This window comes from Pristiophorus japonicus, chromosome 8 (genome assembly GCF_044704955.1).
Source record: "Pristiophorus japonicus isolate sPriJap1 chromosome 8, sPriJap1.hap1, whole genome shotgun sequence".
In the NCBI taxonomy this organism is placed as follows: domain Eukaryota; kingdom Metazoa; phylum Chordata; class Chondrichthyes; family Pristiophoridae; genus Pristiophorus; species Pristiophorus japonicus.
Genome location: NC_091984.1, coordinates 241,142,377 through 241,164,346, shown reverse-complemented (window position 1 = coordinate 241,164,346; position 21,970 = coordinate 241,142,377). Strand labels below are relative to the sequence as shown.

At 47.1% G+C, this 21,970-nt stretch overlaps 1 protein-coding gene across 2 annotated transcripts in view; it reads right to left on the bottom strand.

The window, feature by feature from the left end:
* tctn2 (tectonic family member 2) overlaps positions 1-21,498 on the bottom strand; it is an 84,845-nt gene extending 63,347 nt beyond the window's left edge. The window contains exons 1-4 of one of the 2 annotated variants that reach the window (XM_070888198.1): positions 21,308-21,498; positions 18,916-19,026; positions 13,830-13,900; positions 2,433-2,643 (exon numbers count right to left, since the gene is read on the bottom strand). In XM_070888198.1, coding sequence (XP_070744299.1) covers positions 2,433-2,643; positions 13,830-13,900; positions 18,916-19,026; positions 21,308-21,395 — 481 coding nt within the window. In that variant the 5' untranslated portion in view covers positions 21,396-21,498. Of the gene's footprint in view, positions 1-2,432; positions 2,644-13,829; positions 13,901-18,915; positions 19,027-21,270 lie in introns of both variants that reach the window. The other variant, XM_070888199.1, reaches the window with a different exon arrangement.
* Positions 21,499-21,970: the final 472 nt, after the last annotated feature.

Genomic DNA, 21,970 nt, shown 5'->3' with positions numbered 1-21,970 from the left:
ACAGGAAGCAGAGAGTCAGGATAAATGGGTCCTTTTCAGAATGACAGGCAGTGGGGTGCCGCAGGGCTCAGTGCTGGGATCCCAGCTCTTTACAATATACATCAATGATTTGGATGAAGGAATTGAGTGTAATATCTCCAAGTTTGCAGATGACACTAAACTGGGTGGCGGTGTGAGCTGTGAGGGGGACGCTAAGAGGCTGCAGGGTGACTTGGGCAGGTTAGGTGAGTGGACAAATGCATGGCAGATGCAGGAAATGTGGATAAATGTGAGGTTATCCACTTTGGGGGCAAAAACGCGAAGACAGATTATCTGAATGGCGGCAGATTAGGAAAAGAGGAGGTGCAACGAGACCTGGGTGTCATGGCTCATCAGTCATTGAAAGTTGGCATACAGGTACAGCAGGCAGTGAAGGCGGCAAATGGTATGTTGGCCTTCATAGCTACGGGATTTGGGTATAGGAGCAGGGAGGTCTTACTCCAATTGTACAGGGCCTTGATGAGGCCTCACCTGAATTATTGTGTTCAGTTTTGGTCTCCTAATCTGAGGAAGGATGTTCTTGCTATTGAGGGAGTGCAGCAAAGGTTCACCAGACTGATTCCCGGGATGGCTGGACTGACATATGAGGAGAGACTGGATCAACTGGGCCTTTATACATTGGAGTTTAGAAGGATGAGAGGGAATCTCATAGAAACATATAAGATTCTGACAGGATGGGACAGGTTAGATGCAGGTAGAATGTTCCTGATGTTGGGGAAGTCCAGAACCAGGGGACACAGTCTTAGGATAAGGGGTAGGCCATTTAGGACTGAGATGAGGAGAAACTTCAGAGAGTTGTTAACCTGTGGAATTCCCTGCCGCAGAGAGTTGTTGATGCCAGTTCATTGGATATATTCAAGAGGGAGTTAGATATGGCCCTTACGGCTAAGGGGATCAAGGGGTATGGAGAGAAAGCAGGAAAGAGGTACTGATCAGCCTTAATCTTATTGAATGGTGGTGCAGGCTCGAAGGGCCGAATGGCCTCCTCCTGCACCTATTTTCTATGTTTCTATGAACAGTGTTGGGCCATTGCCTGGTACAATCCATTGTACGATACCTTCACTGCCGCACTGCCAATGACTGGTATGTGCTCTTTGGTGTAAGTGCGCAGCTTGGTGTGGATTGGGCTTAGTTTTGACCTTTGTGCCTTGTTGCCCCACAGTTTCTCAAAAGCCTTCTGACTCATAATTGACCGACCCGCTCCAGTGTCCAATTCCATGGAAACTGGAATGCCGTTTAATTTGACTTAACATTATCGGAGGGCTCTTGGTGTGTACCCCATACACTTCCTCTTTAGCCTCGGGTTGAGTTGCCTCTCTTACGCATCCTGTGTGATCCGCGCCGGATCGGTCATCTTCTGCCGACTCTGCCACGTGGTGAGTCACAGCACGTCTGCACATTCGCTGGAGGTGCCCCATTGTTCCACAGCCCTTGCACACGTAGTGCTTGAATCGACATCGATGGGCTCGATGATTACCCCCGCAGCGCCAACATGGTGTTAATGGATTCACATTCACACCCCACGGTGGACTCTTAGTCATCCTAGGTCTGGCCTCTGCGGGTGTGCAGGCCCTGCCATGTACAGTTCTGCCTGCTGTAGGCGTTATTTTATGCACAGTACTTGCCGGTGAGTTCCGATGCTGCAATGATATCTGTTTCGTGTTATCGAAGCCTGGGCTATCATTATGGCCTTGCTCAGATCTAAGCATTTGGCAGACAGCAATTTGTGAAGAATGACCTCGTGGCCAATTCCAAGCACGAAAAAGTCCCGCAACACTTCCCCCAAAAATCCAGCAAATACGCACGGTCCCGCAAGGCGTCTTAGGTCGACGACATAGCTCGCCACATCCTGGCCCTCGGAGCGGTGGTGCGTATAAAACCGATACCTGTCCATCAAGATGCTTTCCTTCAGCTTCAGGTGTTCCTGAACCAACGTGCACAGCTCCTCGTATGTCTTCTCCGTTGGTTTTGTCGGTGCCAGCAGATTTTTGATGAGGCCATATATCGTGGACCCGCAAATGGTGAGGAGAATCGCCTTGTGCTTGACCGCAGTTTCTTCCTTTTCCAGCTCGTTGGCCACGAAGTACTGGTCAAGACGCTCAATCATCACCCTCAACAAATCTCTCAAGAATACCAACAGCAGCCATAACTGTGTGAAAGTTCGTGATCTGTTACTCGTCACCAATTGTTACGTTTAGAATAACTCCACAAGACTCTATATCTTAAGCTGAAACTGTCGTGACCTTGGTCTCTTTATTGTGAGGAGGCAGCGTAGTAGACTGCCTTTTATACCTGCTTGCCCAGGGTGTGCAGGTGACCCTTGGGTCTCCCACAGGTGCGCCCCCTGGTGGCAAGTCTTACACATTGGTACTGTTTATATACATAACACTTACCATTTACAATCCCACTGAAAGTCGAGTTCGTGTATATTATAACTTGAACGATCAGAGTCGCCACAACTTCGTAATTCAGACAAGCAGTCACGCGGAGAGTTTCAATAATGCACAGAGGTTCCAGACAACAGTCGGTTTCATTTGCTAAATCTTGACACAGTACTAGCCGTCGGTCCAGGGTCAACAGCACATTGAGAATCGAGTGATCGATCTGTAATAACATTAATACAGAACTAACATTTCAGCAGCTGGACACGGGAACGAGAATGTTTTCCAATCAACAATCAGCAGTCAAACAAAATAATGAAATCACATTTTCAGTCATCATCTTATTTCTTCAGCCAGCTGACTGCATACAGCTAACAATTTCTAACACCAAATGCAGTAACGTATGTCACCCTCAGTCACTTACGTGGCGCTTGAGTTTGGCTCCGAGGCTTCTGTCGGTACCCCTTCCCACCCAGCTTCATCCAGTACCCAGCACCCATCCCCAGCCCATCTCCCGCCTGGCACCCATACCCCACCCATCCCCCGCCTCCCGCCCAGCTTCACCTAGTGCCCTTCCCCAGCCCAGCACCCATCCCCTACCCAGTGCCCATTCTCCGCCCATCTCCCGCCTCCTGCCCAGCTTCACCCAGTGCCCTTCCCCAGCCCAGCACCCATCCCCTACCCAGTGCCCATTCTCCACCCATCTCCCACCTCCTGCCCAGCTTCACCCAGTGCCCAAATGCTCAAAAATAAACTTTGCCCAGATTTTCTTTTAAGCAGTTGGTGCTACTTTGATCTGCTGAACTAAAGAAAAGTTAAACAAACGCACAGAAAATTGCCAAGAACCAGTTAAAGCTGACCATGAAGAGGCCGCATTTGTCTTAAAAATCCCTGTAACAATTTCTGTCCTCACAGGCCCAATCACGTTCTCTCGTGTAGGGCTGCCAGCAATCCCAGATTGGCCGGGAGTCTCCAGAATGGAGGATGAATCTCCCAGACATTGCTGCTCACAACTCGGGATAAAAGTACAAATTCCGCCCGCAGCCTAGTGAGTCTGACATTCATGCCAGAAGTGGTCTTATCCAATTGCATTGCAGGTTACCGACGTCTAGCCCTCGTGCAAATCAGTCAGCTGGATTCTGTTCCGGGTTACTTTTCAGAGGCAAATTTCTTTCAAACATATCCCGTCAGCAGACCAGGTGATGGGGTGGTGTGAGCCACCAATTGTCTCCAAAGGAGGTTTGCAACTGCACATCACTCAGCGTAGAACGTGAGGAGAGGGACCGAGGGAGGTCACTGGGAGCTGGGAATATTACTGACCTCAGCCAGGCACTTCATTCACTGTGGCCCATAAAATTCATTAAGGAACTTGAAATATGAGCTGGCCATATGGCCCCTCGAGCCTGCTCCGCCATTCAAGAAGATCATGGCTGATCAGATCATGATTCAGCTCCACTTCCCTGCTCGCTCCCCATAACCCCTTATCCCCTTATCTCCTCATCTCAGTTTTAAATGGGCGGCCCCTTATTCTAAGATCGTGCCCTCTAGTTCTAGTCTACCTCATCAGTGGAAACATCCTCTCTGCATACACCTGGTCAAGCCCCCTCATAATCTTATACGTTTCGATAAGATCACCTCTCATTCTTCTGAATTCCAATGAGTAGAGGCCCAACCTACTCAACCTTTCCTCAGAAGTTAACCCCCTCATCTCCGGAATCAACCTAGTGAACCTTCTCTGAACTGCCCCCAAAGCAAGTATATCCTAACGTAAATATGAAAACCAATACCTTGTAGCAAGACTTCCCTGCTTTTATACTCCATTTCCTTTGCAATAAAGGCCAAGATTCCATTGGCCTTCCTGATCACTTGCGGTACTTGCATACTATCCTTTTGTGTTTCATGCACAAGTACCCCCAGGTCCCGCTGTACTGCGGCACTTTGTAATCTTTCTCCATTAAATAATAACTTGCTCTTTGATTTTTTTTCTGCCAAAGTGCATGACCTCACACTTTCCAACATTATACTCCATCTGCCAAATTTTTGCCCACTCACTTAGCCTGTCTATGTCCTTTTGCAGATTTTGTGTGTCCTCCTCACACATTGCTTTTCCTCTCATCTTTGTATCGTCAGCAAACTTGGCTACGTTACACTCAGTCCCTTCGTCCAAGTCGTTAATATAGATTGCAAATAGTTGGTTTCCAAGCACTGATCCCTGCGGCACCCCACGAGTTACTGATTGCTAACCAGAGAATGAACCATTTATCCCGACTCTCTGTTTTCTGTTAGTTAGCCAATCCTCTATCCATGCTAATATATTACCCCCAACCCCGTGAACTTTTATCTTGTGCAGTAACCTTTTATGTGTGACCTTGTCAAATGCCTTCTGGAAGTCCAAATACACCACATCCACTGGTTCCCCTTTATCCACCCTGTTCGTTACATCCTCAAAGAACTCCAGAAAATTTGTCAAACGTGACTTCCCTTTCATAAATCCATGCTGACTCTGCCTCAGGGATTACTGCTGAAGCCCTAGTTAATAGTATTGCTAACACTCCCGGAATGGAAGGCTGATCTCCATTCCCGTTGTTACCCGCAACCGGGGAAAAAAAGCAGAGTTTGCACTTCACATTCACACCTGTGCTTTGCACCTTTCTTCACTGGTTCGAGGGTGGTCTCCTGGTTTTCCCAACTGGTGCCCAATTGCTCACACAACAGCTGCTGGAGCAAAGATACTCGACTACAGGGGGCCTGATCTTTATACAAATGCAATAATGTGCAAACTGATAAGGCGTCACATGATCAAACCTCCAGGAACACCTCCAACCAGAGCTGGCAACAGCACTCTGGGGCTGCAGTTCCATCGGGTTCCCGGCTGTTGTAACGCTTTCCAAGCTCGGAGCTTGATCCACCTCAGTTTGCAGTCCATAACATTTAGAAGGCAGCCATTTAACATCTTGCAAAATCCTTACTGCCCAATGCTGCAATAATCGTCAGTAGTTCCCGACCGACCTTTCACAAATCCATGTTGGCTCTCCCTGATCAACTGCTCAGTTACCCTCTCCTTAATTATAGACTCTAGCCAGAGGGGCAAGAGTGCTACTTGCCAAAAAAAACAACCATGCACGACTAACGAGGTATGGGACAACATAAAACTAAAGGGAAAAGCACACAAAAATGCAAAAAATAGCAGATCCTGGCGAATGGAAATATACAAAAACAGCAAGGGGTCACAAAACAGATAGTCGGAGCTACAGAAAGGGAGCATGAAAGGAAACTCGCAAGGGATATCAAAATCATCACAAATTATTTTCACAATTATATTAGGAAAAAGAGGGAAGTCAGGAGCAATGTTGGCCCCTTAAAAACTGAAAATGGCGATATTATCAATGATAATAAGGAAATGGCGGACTTGGTGAACAATTATTGTGTGTCAGTATTTACAGCAGAGGACGAAGATAGCATTCCAGAAATCACAAGGAAACTAAATCAGGGACAGGAACTCAATAAAATTAGTGTAAGTAAAATAACAGTACTGAAGAAAATAATGGCACTAAAGAGTGACAAATCCCCAGGGCTAGATGGTTTCCATCCCAGGGTTTAAAGGAAGTAGGTGAGTACATTTGAAGATTATAGTTCGGGCATCTGCAAAGTTCTCTCGATTCAGGAACCATTACTTTAGATTGGAAAATTGTGCATGTCATCTGCTATTTAAAAATGGTGAGATAGAGAAACCAGGAAATTATAGACCAGTTAGCCTAACATCTGTGGTGGGGAAATTACTGGAGTCTATAATTAAGGATAGGGTGACTGAACACCTCGAAAATGTTCAGATATCAGAGAGAGCCAGCATAGATTTGTGAAAGGCAGGTCATGCCTGACAAACCAGATTGAATTTTTTGAAGAGGTGACTAAATTAGTGGACAGGAGAATGTCTATGGATGTTATTTATATGGACTTCCAGAAGGCATTTGATAAAGTCCCACTTACGAGGCTGTTAACTAAAGTTGAAGCCCATGGAACTGAGGGCAAATTATTGACCTGGTTAGGACACTGGCTGAGCGGCATAGACAGGCAATAGGGATAATGGGCAGGTACTCCAATGGGCAGGAGGTGACTAGTGTGTCCTGCAGGGATCTGTGTTGGCGTCTCAACTATTCACAGTATTTAGTAATGACTTAGATGATGGCATAGAAAGTCACATATTCAATTTTGCCAATGATGCAAAGTTAGGTAGAATTGTAGGTAGGGTAAATGGAAGCATAAAATTACAAGGTGATATTGATAGATTAAGTGAATGGACAAAACAAATGGATTTAAATGTAGGCAAATGTGAGGTCATCCACTTTGACCTAAAAAGGATAGAACAGGGTAAATGGTGAAAGAATAAAAGCAGTGGATGTCCAAAAAGACTTGGGGGTTCAAGTACATCGATCATTAAAATGTCATGAACAGGTACAGAAAATAATCAAAAAGGCTAATGGAATGCTGGCCTTTATATCGAGAGGACTAGAATAGAAGGGGGTAGAAGTTATGCTGCAGCTGTACAAAACCCTGGTTAGCCCACACCTGGAGCACTGTGAGCTGTTCTGGGCATCACACCTATGTTGGTCTTGGAGGGAGTAGGTTTACCAGAACTTCAAGGGTTAAATTACGAAGCGAGATTACACAAATTAGGTTTGCATTCCCTAGAATTTAGACGGTTAAGGGGCGATCTGATCAAAGTTTTCAAGATATTAAGGGGAACAGAGAGGGTAGATAGAGAGAAACTGTTTCCACTGGCTGGGGAGTCTAGGACTAGGGGGGGCAGAGCCTAAACATTTCAGTCAGCGCCCAGGGCCCGGCCGAGCCGACTTAAACAGTCCTCAACACCGCGCCACAGCTGAGCCTCCGTCGGCCCCGAGAGATTGAGGCGCGCGAGAGTTCAAGCGGTGGCGGAGATGGAGCAGGAGAGGTGGCGCCATGAACGAGGAAGGTAACCCGCCCGCCCGCCAGGGGGTGCTGCGCTGACACCTCCCCTTTGACACCAACCCCAGGGGATTCATGTCGGCAAAACACAAAAAAGTAAATGTGAGGGTTCGGGGGAAAAAATCTCTGCCAAGTGATTGAAATATGGGATTCTCAGAGGGAGTGGGATTAGACTGGGTGTCCCTAGGTGGCACTGTCACATGCCTGTTATTTTTTTGATTTGTTCTGGGGATGTGGGCGAGGCCAGCATTTATTGCCCATCTCTAATGGCCCTGGAGAAGGTGGCGGTGAGCCGCCATTTCAGACAGCAGTGAAGAGTCAACCATATTGCTGTGGGTCTGGAGTCACATACAGGGCAGACCGGGCAATTTCTTTCCCTAAACAACATATAATTGACAAATGAAATTCAACACAAATAAATGTGAGGTATTACATTTTGCCAGGAAGAATAGGGAGGTTGCTTAGTACTTGGAGGGCGAGTCTAGGTGGGGTAGAGGAACAAAGGGATCTGGGAGTACAGATACAGAAAATCACTAAAAATAGAGACATAGGTTAACAAGGCCATTAAAAAAAAAAGCAAACCAAGCACTAGGTTTTATTTCTAGAGGGATAGAAGCATAGAAAATAGGTGCAGGAGTAGGCCATTCGGCCCTTCGAACCTGTACCCCATTCAATAGGATCATGGCTGATCATTCCCTTAGTACCCCTTTCCTGCTTTCTCTCCATACCCCTTGATCCCTTTAGCCGTAAGGGCCATAGCTAACTCCCTTTTGAATATATCCAATGAACTGGCCTCAACAACTCTCTGCGGTAGCGAATTCCACAGATTAACAACTCTCTGGGTGAAGAAGTTTCTCCTCATCTCGGTCCTAAATAGCTTACCCCTTATCCTTAGACTGTATCCCCTGGTTCTGGACTTCCCCAACATCGGGAACATTCTTTTTGCATCTAACCTGTCCAGTCTCGTCAGAATTTTATATGCTTCTATGAGATCCCCTCTCATCCTTCTAAACTCCAATGAATACAGGCCCAGTCGATCCAGTCTCTCCTCATATGTCAGTCCAGCCATCCCGGGAATCAGTCTAGTGAACCTTCGCTGCACTCCCTCAATAGCAAGAAGGTCCTTCCTCAGATTAGGAGACCAAAACTGAACACAATATTCCAGGTGAGGCCTCACCAAGGCCCTGTACAATTGCAGTAAGACTTCCCTGCTCCTATACTCAAACTCCCTAGCTATGAAGGCCAACATACCATTTGCCTCCTTCACCGCCTGCTATACCTGCATGCCAACTTTCAATGACTGATGTATCATGACACCCAGGTCTCGTTGCACCTCCCCTTTTTCTAATCTGCCCCAATTAAGATTCTATTCTGCCTTCGTGTTTTTGCCACCAAAGTGGATAACCTCACATTTATCCACATTATACTGCACCTGCCATGCATTTGCCCACTCACCTAACCTGTCCAAGTCACCCTGCAGCCTCTTAGAACCCTCCTCACAGCTCACACCGCCACCCAGCTTAGTGTCATTTGCAAACTTGGAGATATTACACTCAAGTCCTTTGTCTAAATCATTAATGAATATTGTAAATAGCTGGGATCCCAGCACTGAGCCCTGCGGCACCCCACTAGTCACTGACTGCCGTTTATCCCGACTCTCTGCTTCCTGTCTGCCAACGAGTTCTCTATCCACGTCAATACATTACCCCCAATACCATGTGCTTTAAGTTTGTACACCAATCTCTTATGTGGGACCTTGTCAAAAGCCTTTTGAAAGTCCAAATACACCACATCCACTGGTTCTCCCTTGTCCACTCTACTAGTTACATCCTCAAAAAATTCAAGAAGATTTGTCAAGCATGATTTCCCTTTCCTAAATCCATGTTGACTTGGACCGAACCTGTCGCTGCTTTCCAAATGATTTGCTATTTCATCTTTAATAATTGATTCCAACATTTTCCCCATGACTGATGTCAGGCTAACCGGTCTATAATTACCCGTTTTCTCTCTCCCTCCTTTTTTAAAAAGTGGTGTTACATTAGCTACCCACCAGTCCATAGGAACTGATCCAGAGTCGATAGACTGTTGAAAAATGATCACCAATGAATCCACTATTTCTAGGGCCACTTCCTTAAGTACTCTGGGATGCAGACTATCAGGCCCTGGGGAGTTATCGGCCTTCAATCCCACCAATTTCCCTAACACAATTTCCCGACTAATAAGGATTTCCTTCAGTTCCTCCTCCTCGCTAGACCCTCGGTCCCCTAGTATTTCCAGAAGGTTATGTGTGTCTTCCTTCGTGAAGACAGAACCAAAGTATTTGTTCAACTGGTCTGCCATTTCTTTGTTTCCCATTATAAAGTCACCCGAATCTGTCTTCACTAATCTTTTTCTCTTCACATATCTATAGAAACTTTTGCAGTCAGTTTTTATGTTCCCAGCAAGCTTCCTCTCATACTCTATTTTCCCCTCCTAATTAAACCCTTTGTCCTCCTCTGAGGATAGAATTGAAAAGTAGGGAAGTTATGCTAAACCTGTAATGAATCTTGGTTAGTTCACACTTGGAGTACTGTGTACAATTCTGGTCGTCATATTATAAAAAAGATATAGTCACTGGAGAGGGTGCAAAAAAGATTTATAAGGATGATACCAGAAGTGCATAGACAGGCTGGTGAAATGAGCAGACACGTTGCAGATGAAAATTAACGCAGAAAAGTGTGAAGTGATGCATTTTGGTCGAAAGAATGAGAGGATATATAAACTAAATAGTACAATCCTAAAGTGGATACATGAACAGAGACACCTGTGTGCATGAATTGTTGAAGGTGACAGGGCTTCATAAATAGAGGTATAGAATACAAAAGTGTGGAAATTATGATGAACCTGTATAAAATATTGATGCAGCCCCAACTGGGATGCTGTGTCCAATTCTAGGCACCGCACTTTAGGAAGGATGTGAAGACCTTAGAGAGGGTGCAGAAAAGATTTACGAGAATGATTCCAGGAATGAGGGACTTCAGTTATGTTGATAGATTGGAGAAGCTGGGGTTGTTCTCCTTGAAGCAGAGAGGATTGAGAGGATAACATAAGAGCACGAGAAATAGGAGCAGCAGTCGGCCATTTGGCCCCTCGAGTCTGCTCCGCCATGTAATAAGATCATGGCTGCTCAGATCATGGACTCAGCTCCACTTCCCTGTCCGCTCCCCATAACCCTTTACTCCTATAATCGCTCAAAAATCTATCTATCTCCGCCTTAAATATATTCAATGACGCAGCCTCCACCGCTCTCTGGGGCAGATAATTCCACAGATTTACAATCCTCATCTCAGTTTTAAATGGGCGACCCCTTATTCTGAAACTATGCCCCCAAGTTCTAGATTCCCCCGTAAATGGAAACTCTCTGTATCTACTTTGTCGAGCCCCCTCATTATCTTATATGTTTAAATAAGATCACCTCTCATTCTTCTGAATTCCAATGAGTACAGGCCTAACCTTTCTTCATAAGTCAACCCCTTCATCTCAGGAATCAACCAAGTGAATCTTCTCTGAACTGCCTCCAATGCAAGTATATCGCTCCTTAAATAAGGAGACCAAAACTGTACGCAGTACTCCAGGTGTGGCCTCACCAATACCTTGTACAATTGCAGCAGGACTTCTCTACTTTTATACTCCATTCCCCTTGCAATAAAGGTCAACATTCCATTTGCCTTCCTGATTATTTGCTTTACCTGCATACTAACTTTTTGTGTTTCATGCACAAGGACCCCCAGGTCTCTCTGTACTTCAGTATTTTGTGATTTTTTTTTTTCCACCATTTAAATAATAATTTGCTTTTTTACTTTTTCTGCCAAAGTGGATAACCTCACATTTTCCCACATTATACTCCATCTGACAAATTTTTGCCCACTCACTGAGCCTGTCTATATCCCTTTGCAGATTTTGTGTCCTCCTCACAACTTGCTTCCCCACCCATCTTTGTATCATCAGCAAACTTGGCTACATTACACTTCATCCAAATCATTCGTATAGATTGTAAATAGTTGAGGCCCCAGCATTGATCCCTGCGGCTGTTTGCCAACCGGAAAATGACCCATTTATCCCGATTCTCTGTTTTCTGTTAGTTAGCCAATCCTCTATCTATGCTAACATATTACCCCCAACCCCGTGAACTTTTTTCTTATGCAGTAACCTTTTATGTGGCACCTTATCGAATGCCTTCTGGAAATCCAAATACACCACATCCACTGGTTCCCCTTTATCCACCCTGCTCGTTACATTCTCAAAAAACTCGCGCAAATTTGTCAAACATAATTTCCCTTTCATAAAACCATGCTGGCTCTGCTCGACTTAATTTTGCTTTTCCAAATGTCCTGCTACTACTTCCTTAATAATGGACTCCAGCATTTTCCCAACCGCAGATGTTAGGCTAACTGGTCTATAGTTTCCTGCTTTCTATCTGCCTCCTTTTTTAAATAAGGGCGTTACATTTGCGGTTTTCCAACCCGCTGGGACCTCCCCAGAACCCAGGGAATTTTGGTAGATTACAACCAATTCATCCACTATCTCTGCAGCCACTTCTTTTAAGACCCTAGGATGCAAACCATCAGTCCAGGGGACTTGTCCACCTTTAGTCCCATTATTTTACCAAGTACTACTTCTTTAATGACAGTGATAATGTTTTAAGTTCCTCCCTTGATTATCCATTGTTGGGATATTTTTTGTGTCTTCTACCATAAGACCGATACAAAATATTTGTTCAAAGTCTCTGCCATTTCCCCGTTCCCCATTATTAATTCCCCAGTCTCATCCTCCAGGGGACCAACGTTTACTTTAGCTACTCTCTTCCTGTAGAAGCTATTATCTGTTTTTATATTTCTTGCTAGTTTACTTTCATAATCTATCTTCCCTCTATTATTTTTTTTAGATGTTCTTTGCTGGTTTTTAAGTTTCCCAATCCTCTGGCCTCCCACTAGTCTTGGCCACTTTGTATGCCCTTGTTTTCAATTTGACACCATCCCTTATTTCCTGAGTTAACCACGGATGGTTATCCCTTTTCTTTAAAGTCTTTTCTTCTCAGGAGATTTGATGGAGGGGTCTGGACAGAGTAGATAGAGAGAAACTGTTCCTATTGGCAGAAGGATCGAGAACCAGAGGATACAGATTTAAGGTGATTGGCAAAAGAACCAAAGGTGATGTAAGAAAAAACTTTGTTTACACAACGAGCGGTTAAGATCTGAAGTGCGCTGCCTGAAAGGGTGATGGAGGCAGATTCAATTTTATCTTTCAAAAGGGAGTTGGATAAGTATCTGAAGGAAAAAAGATTGCAGGGCTACAGGAAAGGGCAGGGATGTGGGACTAACAGTCGGCACGGGCTCAATGGGCCCAATGGTTACAGAACGGAAGGCAGCCATTCTATGATTCTTTGCGAACAGGCTGAAAAAAGAAGGCCGAGGAATATCCTAATTGAGGTCTTTAAAATTATGAATGGTTTTGAGAGCATAGATGCAGAGTTTTCCACTTTGTGGGGAAGAGCATAACTAGAGGCCATCAATATAAAAGAGTCACCAAGATATCCAATAGGGAATTCAGAAGAAACCTCTTTACCCAAAGAGTGGTGAAAATGTGGAACTCGCTGCCACAGGGAGTGGTTGAAGCGAATAGTATCGATGCATTTACGGGGAGGCTGGACAAGCATATGAGGGAGAAGGGAATAGAGGGTTATGCTGATAGATTTAGATGAGGAAAGATGGGAGGAGGCTCGAGTGGAGTATAAACGCCGGCATGGACTGGTTGGGTCTCATGGCGTGTTTTTGTGCTGTATATTCACTGAAATCCTATGTACTTAGAGCCAGACCTTTCCAGAGTGAAATTAGGAAATACTTCCACACACAAAGGGTGGTGGGGATGTCTGGAACTCTCTTGCGCAAACAGCAATTGATGCTAGATCAATTGTTAATTTTAAATTGGAGATTGATAGCTTTCCGTTAAGAGGAAGTGAAGTGGAGGCCAAGATCAGATCAGCCATGATCTTATTGAAAGTCAGAGCAGGCTCGAGGGGCCAAATGGCCTACTCCTGCTCCGATTTCTTATGTTAACCAAAGGTATTAAGGGTTATGGACTAAATGGAGTGAGGTTGCAGGTCAGCCATGATCTCATTGTATGGCAGAACAGGGTCAAGGGTCTGAATGGCCTACTTCTGTTCCTAGGAGTTTCTGCACAAGCTCTATCCTTATTTCTGAAATCTCTTCTGGTGAAAGCATGAAAACCAGATTGCAGTGCAGTTAGTGGACGAGCAGGCAGTGTTTAGTTTACTGATATGGATCCTCCTTTGGAGTCCTTTTAATGTTGGACACGTTTAACATCCCAGCAATCTGGTTGGAGGAAGTTTTTTCACAAAAAGACCCCAGAAAGAAATATGAGAAAGTTTCATGAAAAAGTACTAACCTCATCGATTGAACTAGTCAGTACCCACTGATCAGTGGTATTTTTCGTCAGACAGCCAGACTGGGGTAAATCTACATAGAAAACAAACCAAAAGTGATTCAGTTCAGTTTTCTCATTTTAAAATTACAGCATGTGCCCTTGATCCTGTCTCTAACCTCCAAATCACCAGTGACAGAGCAATTATTAGCTTTAGTTACGAAAACACTGTCCTCAGTTAATGAACGGACAAAGAATAAGAGATTTGCCGCAGTAAGCGTGCTTTATTTATACAGACAAAGGGGTGTCATACATAAAGTGGACACAAAAGAATCAGACGTGAGAAGCGTTAGCTACAACCAGAATTCCAATACATGGCTGCACTGAAATGGATCCATCCTGGTAAAGACACATAACTGAGCTGCACATCCAAGCCGGAGTTGCCAGTCTGTAAGGAGTTAGCTGGTCTGAGTTGAAGTTCAGCAGACAATGGCCCAAGTTTCCCCCCCCCACTTAAAACGGCGCACTTTGGAGGATAAAGACCGCACTGAAAACCAACCTTGTAATTCTTCTCGCTCCTGGAACGTTGCAGGCCCATGGCATGGTGCATCAAAAGCTGTGTGGGGGGCGGGGCTAATGCCATGATGGGTCAACACAGCTGGCGGGGGGGGGGGGGGGGGGGGGCTCAGCGGGTTTTTGATTGCCGGCAGCAACACGCTGAGCCCGAGCCCCGCCCCCCCCCCTGCCAGCTATGTTGACCCAGCACGGCACTAGCTCCGCCCCCTCCCACAGCATGTGCGTTGGAGCGTGCTCACATGCGTAATGTTTCAGCAACCTTGGCAATCGGCCATTTAAAGGTAAAGCGAGCTCAGTGATTTTTGGGTGCCTGAAGGAGTACTGCATAGGTGCATGCAAGGTAAGGACTGTGTGTTTCAAAAAATCACTGAGTGTAAATGCAATACAACAATGCAACAACGTGCACCAAGAACGAAGAATTTCTTGCATGAGGAAGTGGAGACTCTAGTTAACGTCATTGAGAACAGATGGCAGGAGCTGGATACCAGCAACAGAGGTCATACAAAAGTGGCATCCAAAGAATTGAAGAAACGCTGGAACCTAGTTGCAGAAGAATACTACGGAGTGGTGAATACCATGAGATCTGGAAGCCAGTGTAAAAAGAAATGGTAGGACCTTGGTCAAGTAATTAGTGTAAGTAATATCTTGATTTTTCAATGGAATTGCAATTGTAAATGTGACCATCTATATATGTCCCACCCAGCAGTAAGACACCCTCTCTAAACAGTTATATTTTCATCTTTGCAGAAGAAATTGGCCCACAACAAAAGGGTAAGAACTTGAACAGGAGGAGGCCCGCCAAATCTGCACCAACTGACACCCTTGGAACAGAGGGTCGCTGCTTTGATGAGTCGCACTTGGAGAAAAACAAACAATAATGCACAAGCTGGGCCCACACGCGATGGAGAGGGCAAGTCCTGACTGGCCTGCTACGTGAGAGACTACTTATGCCACCCAGCCTGTCCCCTCCTGTGCTGCTAATCATGTGTCTGGTCTGTTATATTTTGCAGAACATGATGCCAATCCAGAAGAAGATTCAGGTGGTGTGATCCAGACCAATGCCCGGGGGGAGCATGGATATGTGTTCATGGGAGAATGTTGATCGTAATATGGATCAGTCCATAGTGCAGGGCCTCACTCTGCCAGACACCTCCATGAGTTCTGGTCCGACATTCCATCCTTGCGAGTGCTTTCAGTTCTGATGCGACATGCCATCATTTCTCCACGTACCCATCCGCATATAGTGATGCAAGTTCTGGTGCAACATTCCATGGTTTCACAGGTTCCAAGGTTGCGGATCCCAGTGGTGGAGGTGGAATGCAGCTTGGAACACCCAGGGCCCCACCGTCCCAACCTGCGTCTCGCAAATGTGCTTGAGGTTATGGCATTGGGTGTGGAGTCCAATGTCCTTGCCCGATCACTCGTGGGCACCGTCAGTGGGGATGGTGATGAAATAACGGCACTGTCGGGAGAAATAGCAGTAATGACACGGGAACTGAAGGCGGGAATGTCAGAGGCAAGTGCAAACGATGGCACAGGCCATCAGGGAGTGCCTGTGTGAGGTAGCTGCTGCAATAAGGGCGCACAGCCCGGCCAATCAAATGCCACTCCCACTGCACCCCCTCCCCCACCACCCCCCCATGAGGAAGTGCACATTCACCGAGATGTGGATGAGATGGATGCAGCCTTTCTTTGCTGCTGTTGTTGTTGATGATTTTACTGTTGTAACTGTTTTCAAATTGAAATCATTTAGTAAGTTTTGTAACTTTACAACTTTGTGATCTTACAGTTTTTAAGTGATCTTAAGAGTGTAAATATTCTCACATTTTATAAGTTGTTTAAATTTACACCAAGTGATCTTAAAGTTAAGTGATCTTACAGTGTAACTTTTTTTTAATTGAAATTGTTTTGTAACTTTACAAGTTTATAAGTGATCTTAAAGTTTTTAAGTGATCTTAAAGAGTCATATTAAAGTAAAGTTTGATACAAGAATTATTTTATTGCACAAGTGCTATGTCTAAGCCACACTTCAGTTGATGGTATTCAGTGCCTCAAAATTAAGCAGCATTGAGTTACATAAGTGGCCTTAATCCTGTGCACTTTTTTCTAGACTTGAGTTGAGAACTGCTCTGGATGCAGGTGTGATTGAACTGTAATGTATTGCGTTCGCTGTAGTGCTGTTGGACAAGCAGCAGATTATTAGGTCATATACATCTGTGGGCCAGTGACAAAATGGTCCCAGGAGGTAGTATTTTTAATGTTTACTTCTGATGTTCTGGTGTGTAATTCTATAACTGTAAACTGTAACCAGCATCTCCTGGTTAATAGAACTTTAAAAACAATGTAAATTTTAACTGTCTTATCATTCCAATAAAAATTCTTGAACTGGTTTTCATATTTTTATTCACTTGGTTCTGTTACAAATACCATCAGTACTGTTTATGTTCTATTCATTCAAGTTCTACACGGGTAGTTTCCAAGCATCTCAAATGTACTTTTCCTGAAAGATTTTACAAGATGATTTTCCAGTTGCCATGGCTGGTGGAACAGGTAACTGGGCAGAGATCCCTCACTGGATCACCACTGAGTTCTGCACTAAAAATACACAGGCACTTCATTTTAATATTAAACTCAATACTGACAAGGTAGCCATCAGTATAGAAGGAATTGCCTGATTTTCCCGTGGTCACTTTTGTCACTGTAAAAAATGGGCTGAAAGAATGAAGTGGTTCAAGGGAGACCAGCGTACTCGGAGCACATATGAAAGTGGACTCGAAAATTAGATTCATGAAATCTGAATGTTTAATTTTGGTTTTTTTTTTCTATCCCTTGGAGCAAGATGTAACCATTGCTAAAAAATCAATTGCACCAAACACAGACTGCCCGTAGACTGTCCCACAAGTAAAGGGAGAGTGACTAGTGCGACCAAAGTGTCACCGCGTGGGGAAAGAAAGCCGGGCCTGCATCATCGGTTCAGTCCCGGTGGAGCTCACGGTGGCCGTTCGCCGAGGTCCCGACGACAAGCTGCCAGGCAACATCCGAGCCCGCAGAAGCTCCCTTAAATTCGACTGCGGTGTAATGTTGCAAGACGGTGGCAAGTCCATTGCCGGTCCAGATGAGCAGTGTGCGGTGCGGGGAAAACAGCGGGAGTGATGGAGAGAGATAGAGAGAGCGGCTCACTGTGGACAGGCACGCAGACTAAACGAGACAGAAGTCGAAACAAGGGCCGCAGGCGAAGATCACGCAGGGCCAACGAGCAGCGGGGACATGCGGTATGGAGCGGCAGTAGGCAGCAGAAAGACGAGGGCATGGCTTTTGTTTTATCAAAAGACCAGCTGAACGAAAAGACCAAGCGCGCCAGGGCCGTCCCTGTCTCAAGCCAACCAAAATGACTTCTCTGTGCGACCGTTTTCTGGTGGCCATTCAGCTCTAACATGGCTCTCATGTCAGATGTGGCCCTTGCGGCTAAAGAGATCAAGGGATATGGAGAGAAAGCAGGAAAGGGGTACTGAAGTGAATGATCAGCTATGATCTTATTGAATGGCGGTGCAGGCTCGAAGGGCCGAATGGCCTACTCCTGCACCTATTTTCTATGTTTCTCATCTGCTGACCCATCTTGTTCGTTTTGTTCCGGATAGACTGCATCGCGGGAGAACCGCCAACTCGGCCCACATCGGGGCAGCCTTTTGAGCCGGAGGGCCTCGATGTCTGTAGTAGTAACGAGCCTGCCACTCCTAGCCCTGGCCGAAGGGCGAGCCGCTGCGTGCTGCAGTCAGCAAGGTAGGACTTTTTATTTTTTACTGATTGATTTATTTTTCATTTATTATTGATGATGTCGTGATGAAAATATTGTGATGAAGATATTGTGCTGATGTTGTGAAGGTGTTTAGTGCTTCAGAATATTCTCACTTTCCCCCCCGTCCTACACTGATTTCTTATTTCACCGCAAGGTTTTTCAGAGCGGACACAAGTGGCCTAAGTTAGTTTGGAGTAAGTTTTAGCTGGCTAAACTTGCTTAAATGGCCAAAACAGGTGTAAAAAACAAAACTAAAAAAAAAACCTAACTAACTCACTTACATTGGAGCAAAATAAATGGGGAGAATTGCGATTTTTCAGTTACTCCAAAAAAATCTAGTTGCTCCAAAAAAAGCGGAGTAACTCCTGGGGAAATTTGGGCCCACTATAACTAACTTCCGTTTCCTGGGCTTGAGAGGGGAGAATCAGCCACGGTTTCTGCTCGAGTGCTATACCTGCAGAGTGCTCGTGTCGATCGATGTCTGGCGAGCACAAAGTCAAGCTCTTTGGAGGATCCTTTCTAAACTTCAGGGACTACAAGGAAGGAATGGTTTGGGAGGAGGAATTTAAAGAGGAAGAGCATATAGATGTATAGTTCCTACTTCAACTTTCAAAAAGATGTTACTCTAATTATTTTGCTTTTACAAGGTTATTTAAAGCTAATGACAGCTTCTATTCACAGACTGTCCTAATTCTGAAACATATGTGCCCATAAACCAGAACAATAAGGGAGTCATACCATCAGTGGCAGAAACTGTCCCCACGCTGAGGGTAACAGCAGAGCTGGCCTCTCCCACCAGGTACACATTTACTTCAGGTCCTGAGGCAATCAAGAAAGATGGCTGGAACACTGAATGAAAAGTAGAATAGTTACACCATTATGTCATCAGCAGCTAAGAATCATGGAATCGTACAGCACACAAGGCCATTCCGCCCAGCATGCCTGTGCCGGCTCTTTACATCCACTCATTCGCTCTTTCCCCATAGCTCTGCAAATTTTTCTTCTTCAAGTACCCGAGATGCTTCACATCAGCGTAGGAAGGCAAAGGAGAAAATATCAGGCAGGTGACTGAAAGCTCAGTCAGAGGGAGGTTTTAAGGGGGGGTTTTAAAGAAGGAGGAGGAGGTGAAAAGACAGAGAGATTTAAGGAATAATTTCAGAGTTTAGGACCTGGATGGCTAAAGGCACATCTGGTTCAGCTCATGACCGTGGCCAGGGAGGGGCATTGGAATCAGTGGAGAGTTTGTGGCGGGGGCCGAAGACAATGGCTTCTGTCTTCCTGATGTTTAACTGGAGGAAATTTCTGCTCATCAGGACTAGATGTTGAACAAGCAGTGTGATAACACAGATACATGGAGGGGTCAAGAGAGAGTGGGAAGAGAAGCCACTGCAGGTGATTCTGTGGCTGGGACTGGACAGATTAGAATGGACCAGGCGAGGGCAGTCCCACCCAGTTGTACAATGGAGGTGAGCAGATAGGAGGATGGTGTGTCAACTGTGTCAAAGGCAGCAGAGAGGTCGAGAAGGATGAGGAGGGAAAGTATCAGTCACAGAGGATGTCATTTGTGACTTTGATGAGTACTGTGGCAGGGATTCAAACATGGGGTTGCAGGAAAGGTGGGCACTAATTTTGGAGGCAATAGTACATTGAAGGACTTGAGAGGAAAGGGAGGTTGGAAATAGGGCGGAAGTTTGCAAGGACAGGGTTGTTTTTTGGGGGAGAAGGGTGATAGAGAGGGACACAGTACCTGAGGAGAGAGAACAGTTAACAAATATCAGCTAACATGGGGGGTCAGGAAGTTGGGGGGGGGGGTTTGTTGGCAGTTTAGTGGGAATAGGGTGAAGGGAGTACGTGCTGATCCCAATGACAAGACGAGCACGGCGAGGGCATGAGGGGAGATAGGAGAGAAACTAGTGAAAGATACGGGTTCAGTGCTAGGTCAGAGGGAGGCCCCGACACACCTAGTGAGCTTAGGTGTATTCTGGCAACACCCAGCTATGGAGACCCCAAAGCTGCACCGGGGCTAATGCTGGAGTTTAACCAGCTAACACTGCACAGCACTTGGGACCTGTCCACTGAGGCACTAACCATCAGGGCACGAGCTTGTAGCGATACCTGGGGCCGAGCAGAAGGATTCCCATCCGCCCACAATCCCAGCACCACCTTCACCCCCTTGCCCAACCCTCACACCCCAACTCTTCACACTCATCCCCTTCCCCACACCATAACCCCTCACCGTCCCAATCACACCCACCCTCGGGTATCTTCCGACCTCACCTCATCCAATCCGCTCACCGCCCCCAACCACACCCCAATCCAACAGCCCGACACCCGCACTCCCTGCCACACACCCCGACCCCTTCACCCGACACACCGACCCTTCACCCCACACAACCCGACCTCTCCAATCCCACACCCCGACCCCTTCACCCCACACACCCCGACCCTTCACCCCACACAACCCGACCTCTCCAATCCCACACCCCGACCCCTTCACCCCACACACCCCGACCTCTCCAATCCCACACACCCGACCCTTCACCCCACACCCCGACCCTTCACCCCACACACCCCGACCTCTCCAATCCCACACACCCGACCCTTCACCCCACACACCCCGACCCCTCCAATCCCACACACCCCGACCCTTCACCCCACACACCCCGACCCCTCCAATCCCACACACCCGACCCTTCACCCCACACCCCGACCCTTCACCCCACACACCAAGACCCCTTCACCCCACACACCCCGACCCTTCACCCCACACACCCCGACCCCTTCACCCCACACACCCCGACCCCTTCACCCCACACACCCCGACCCCTTCACCCCACACACCCCGACCCCTTCACCCCAACCCCTTCACCCCACACACCCCGACCCCTTCACCCCACACACCCCGACCCCTTCACCCCACACCCCGACCCTTCACCCCACACACCCCGACCCTTCACCCCACACCCCGACCCTTCACCCCACACACCCCGACCCCTTACTGTCCTCAATCAGACCCCAACACACCCTCCCTCACTCACTCACTCACTCACTCACTCACTCCTCCTCCTCCTCCTCCTCCTCCTCCTCACTCACTCCACTCCCTCGGCCGCTTGCTGTGAGCACCGCTCACCCACACGGCCCGCGGCCCCGGTCAGCAGGAGGCTGCAGCACCATTGTCGGATGACCCAGCGGAGCGCGGCCGGCAGCCCGCCGCCCATCGCACCGGCTCAAAGACGCCTCCGGGCCGCCATTGCTAAACTCTCCACCCTGCAACAAGGCGCCCTGCCATTCGGCCGCTCGGGCACGCACCAACTGCGAGCCAATCAACGCTCACAATGAATGCGGCGCCCGGCGGTCGGTTGCTATGGAGCGCGTGGGGCTTCGAGCGCCCTCTGGCGGCAGGGAGGAGCAGCAACGCCATCACAGTCCCACTCCAGAGACTTGAGAACAGAATCAAGGCTGACAGTCCACTGCAGTACTGAGGGAGCGCCGCACTGTCGGAGGGGCAGTACTGAGGGAGCGCTGCACTGTCGGAGGGGCAGTACTGAGGGAGCGCCGCACTGTCGGAGGGGCAGTACTGAGGGAGCGCCGCACTGTCGGAGGGGCAGTACTGAGGGAGCGCCGCACTGTCGGAGGGGCAGTACTGAGGGAGCGCCGCACTGTCGGAGGGGCAGTACTGAGGGAGCGCCGCACTGTCGGAGGGGCAGTACTGAGGGAGCGCCGCACTGTCGGAGGGGCAGTACTGAGGGAGCGCCGCACTGTCGGAGGGGCAGTACTGAGGGAGCGCCGCACT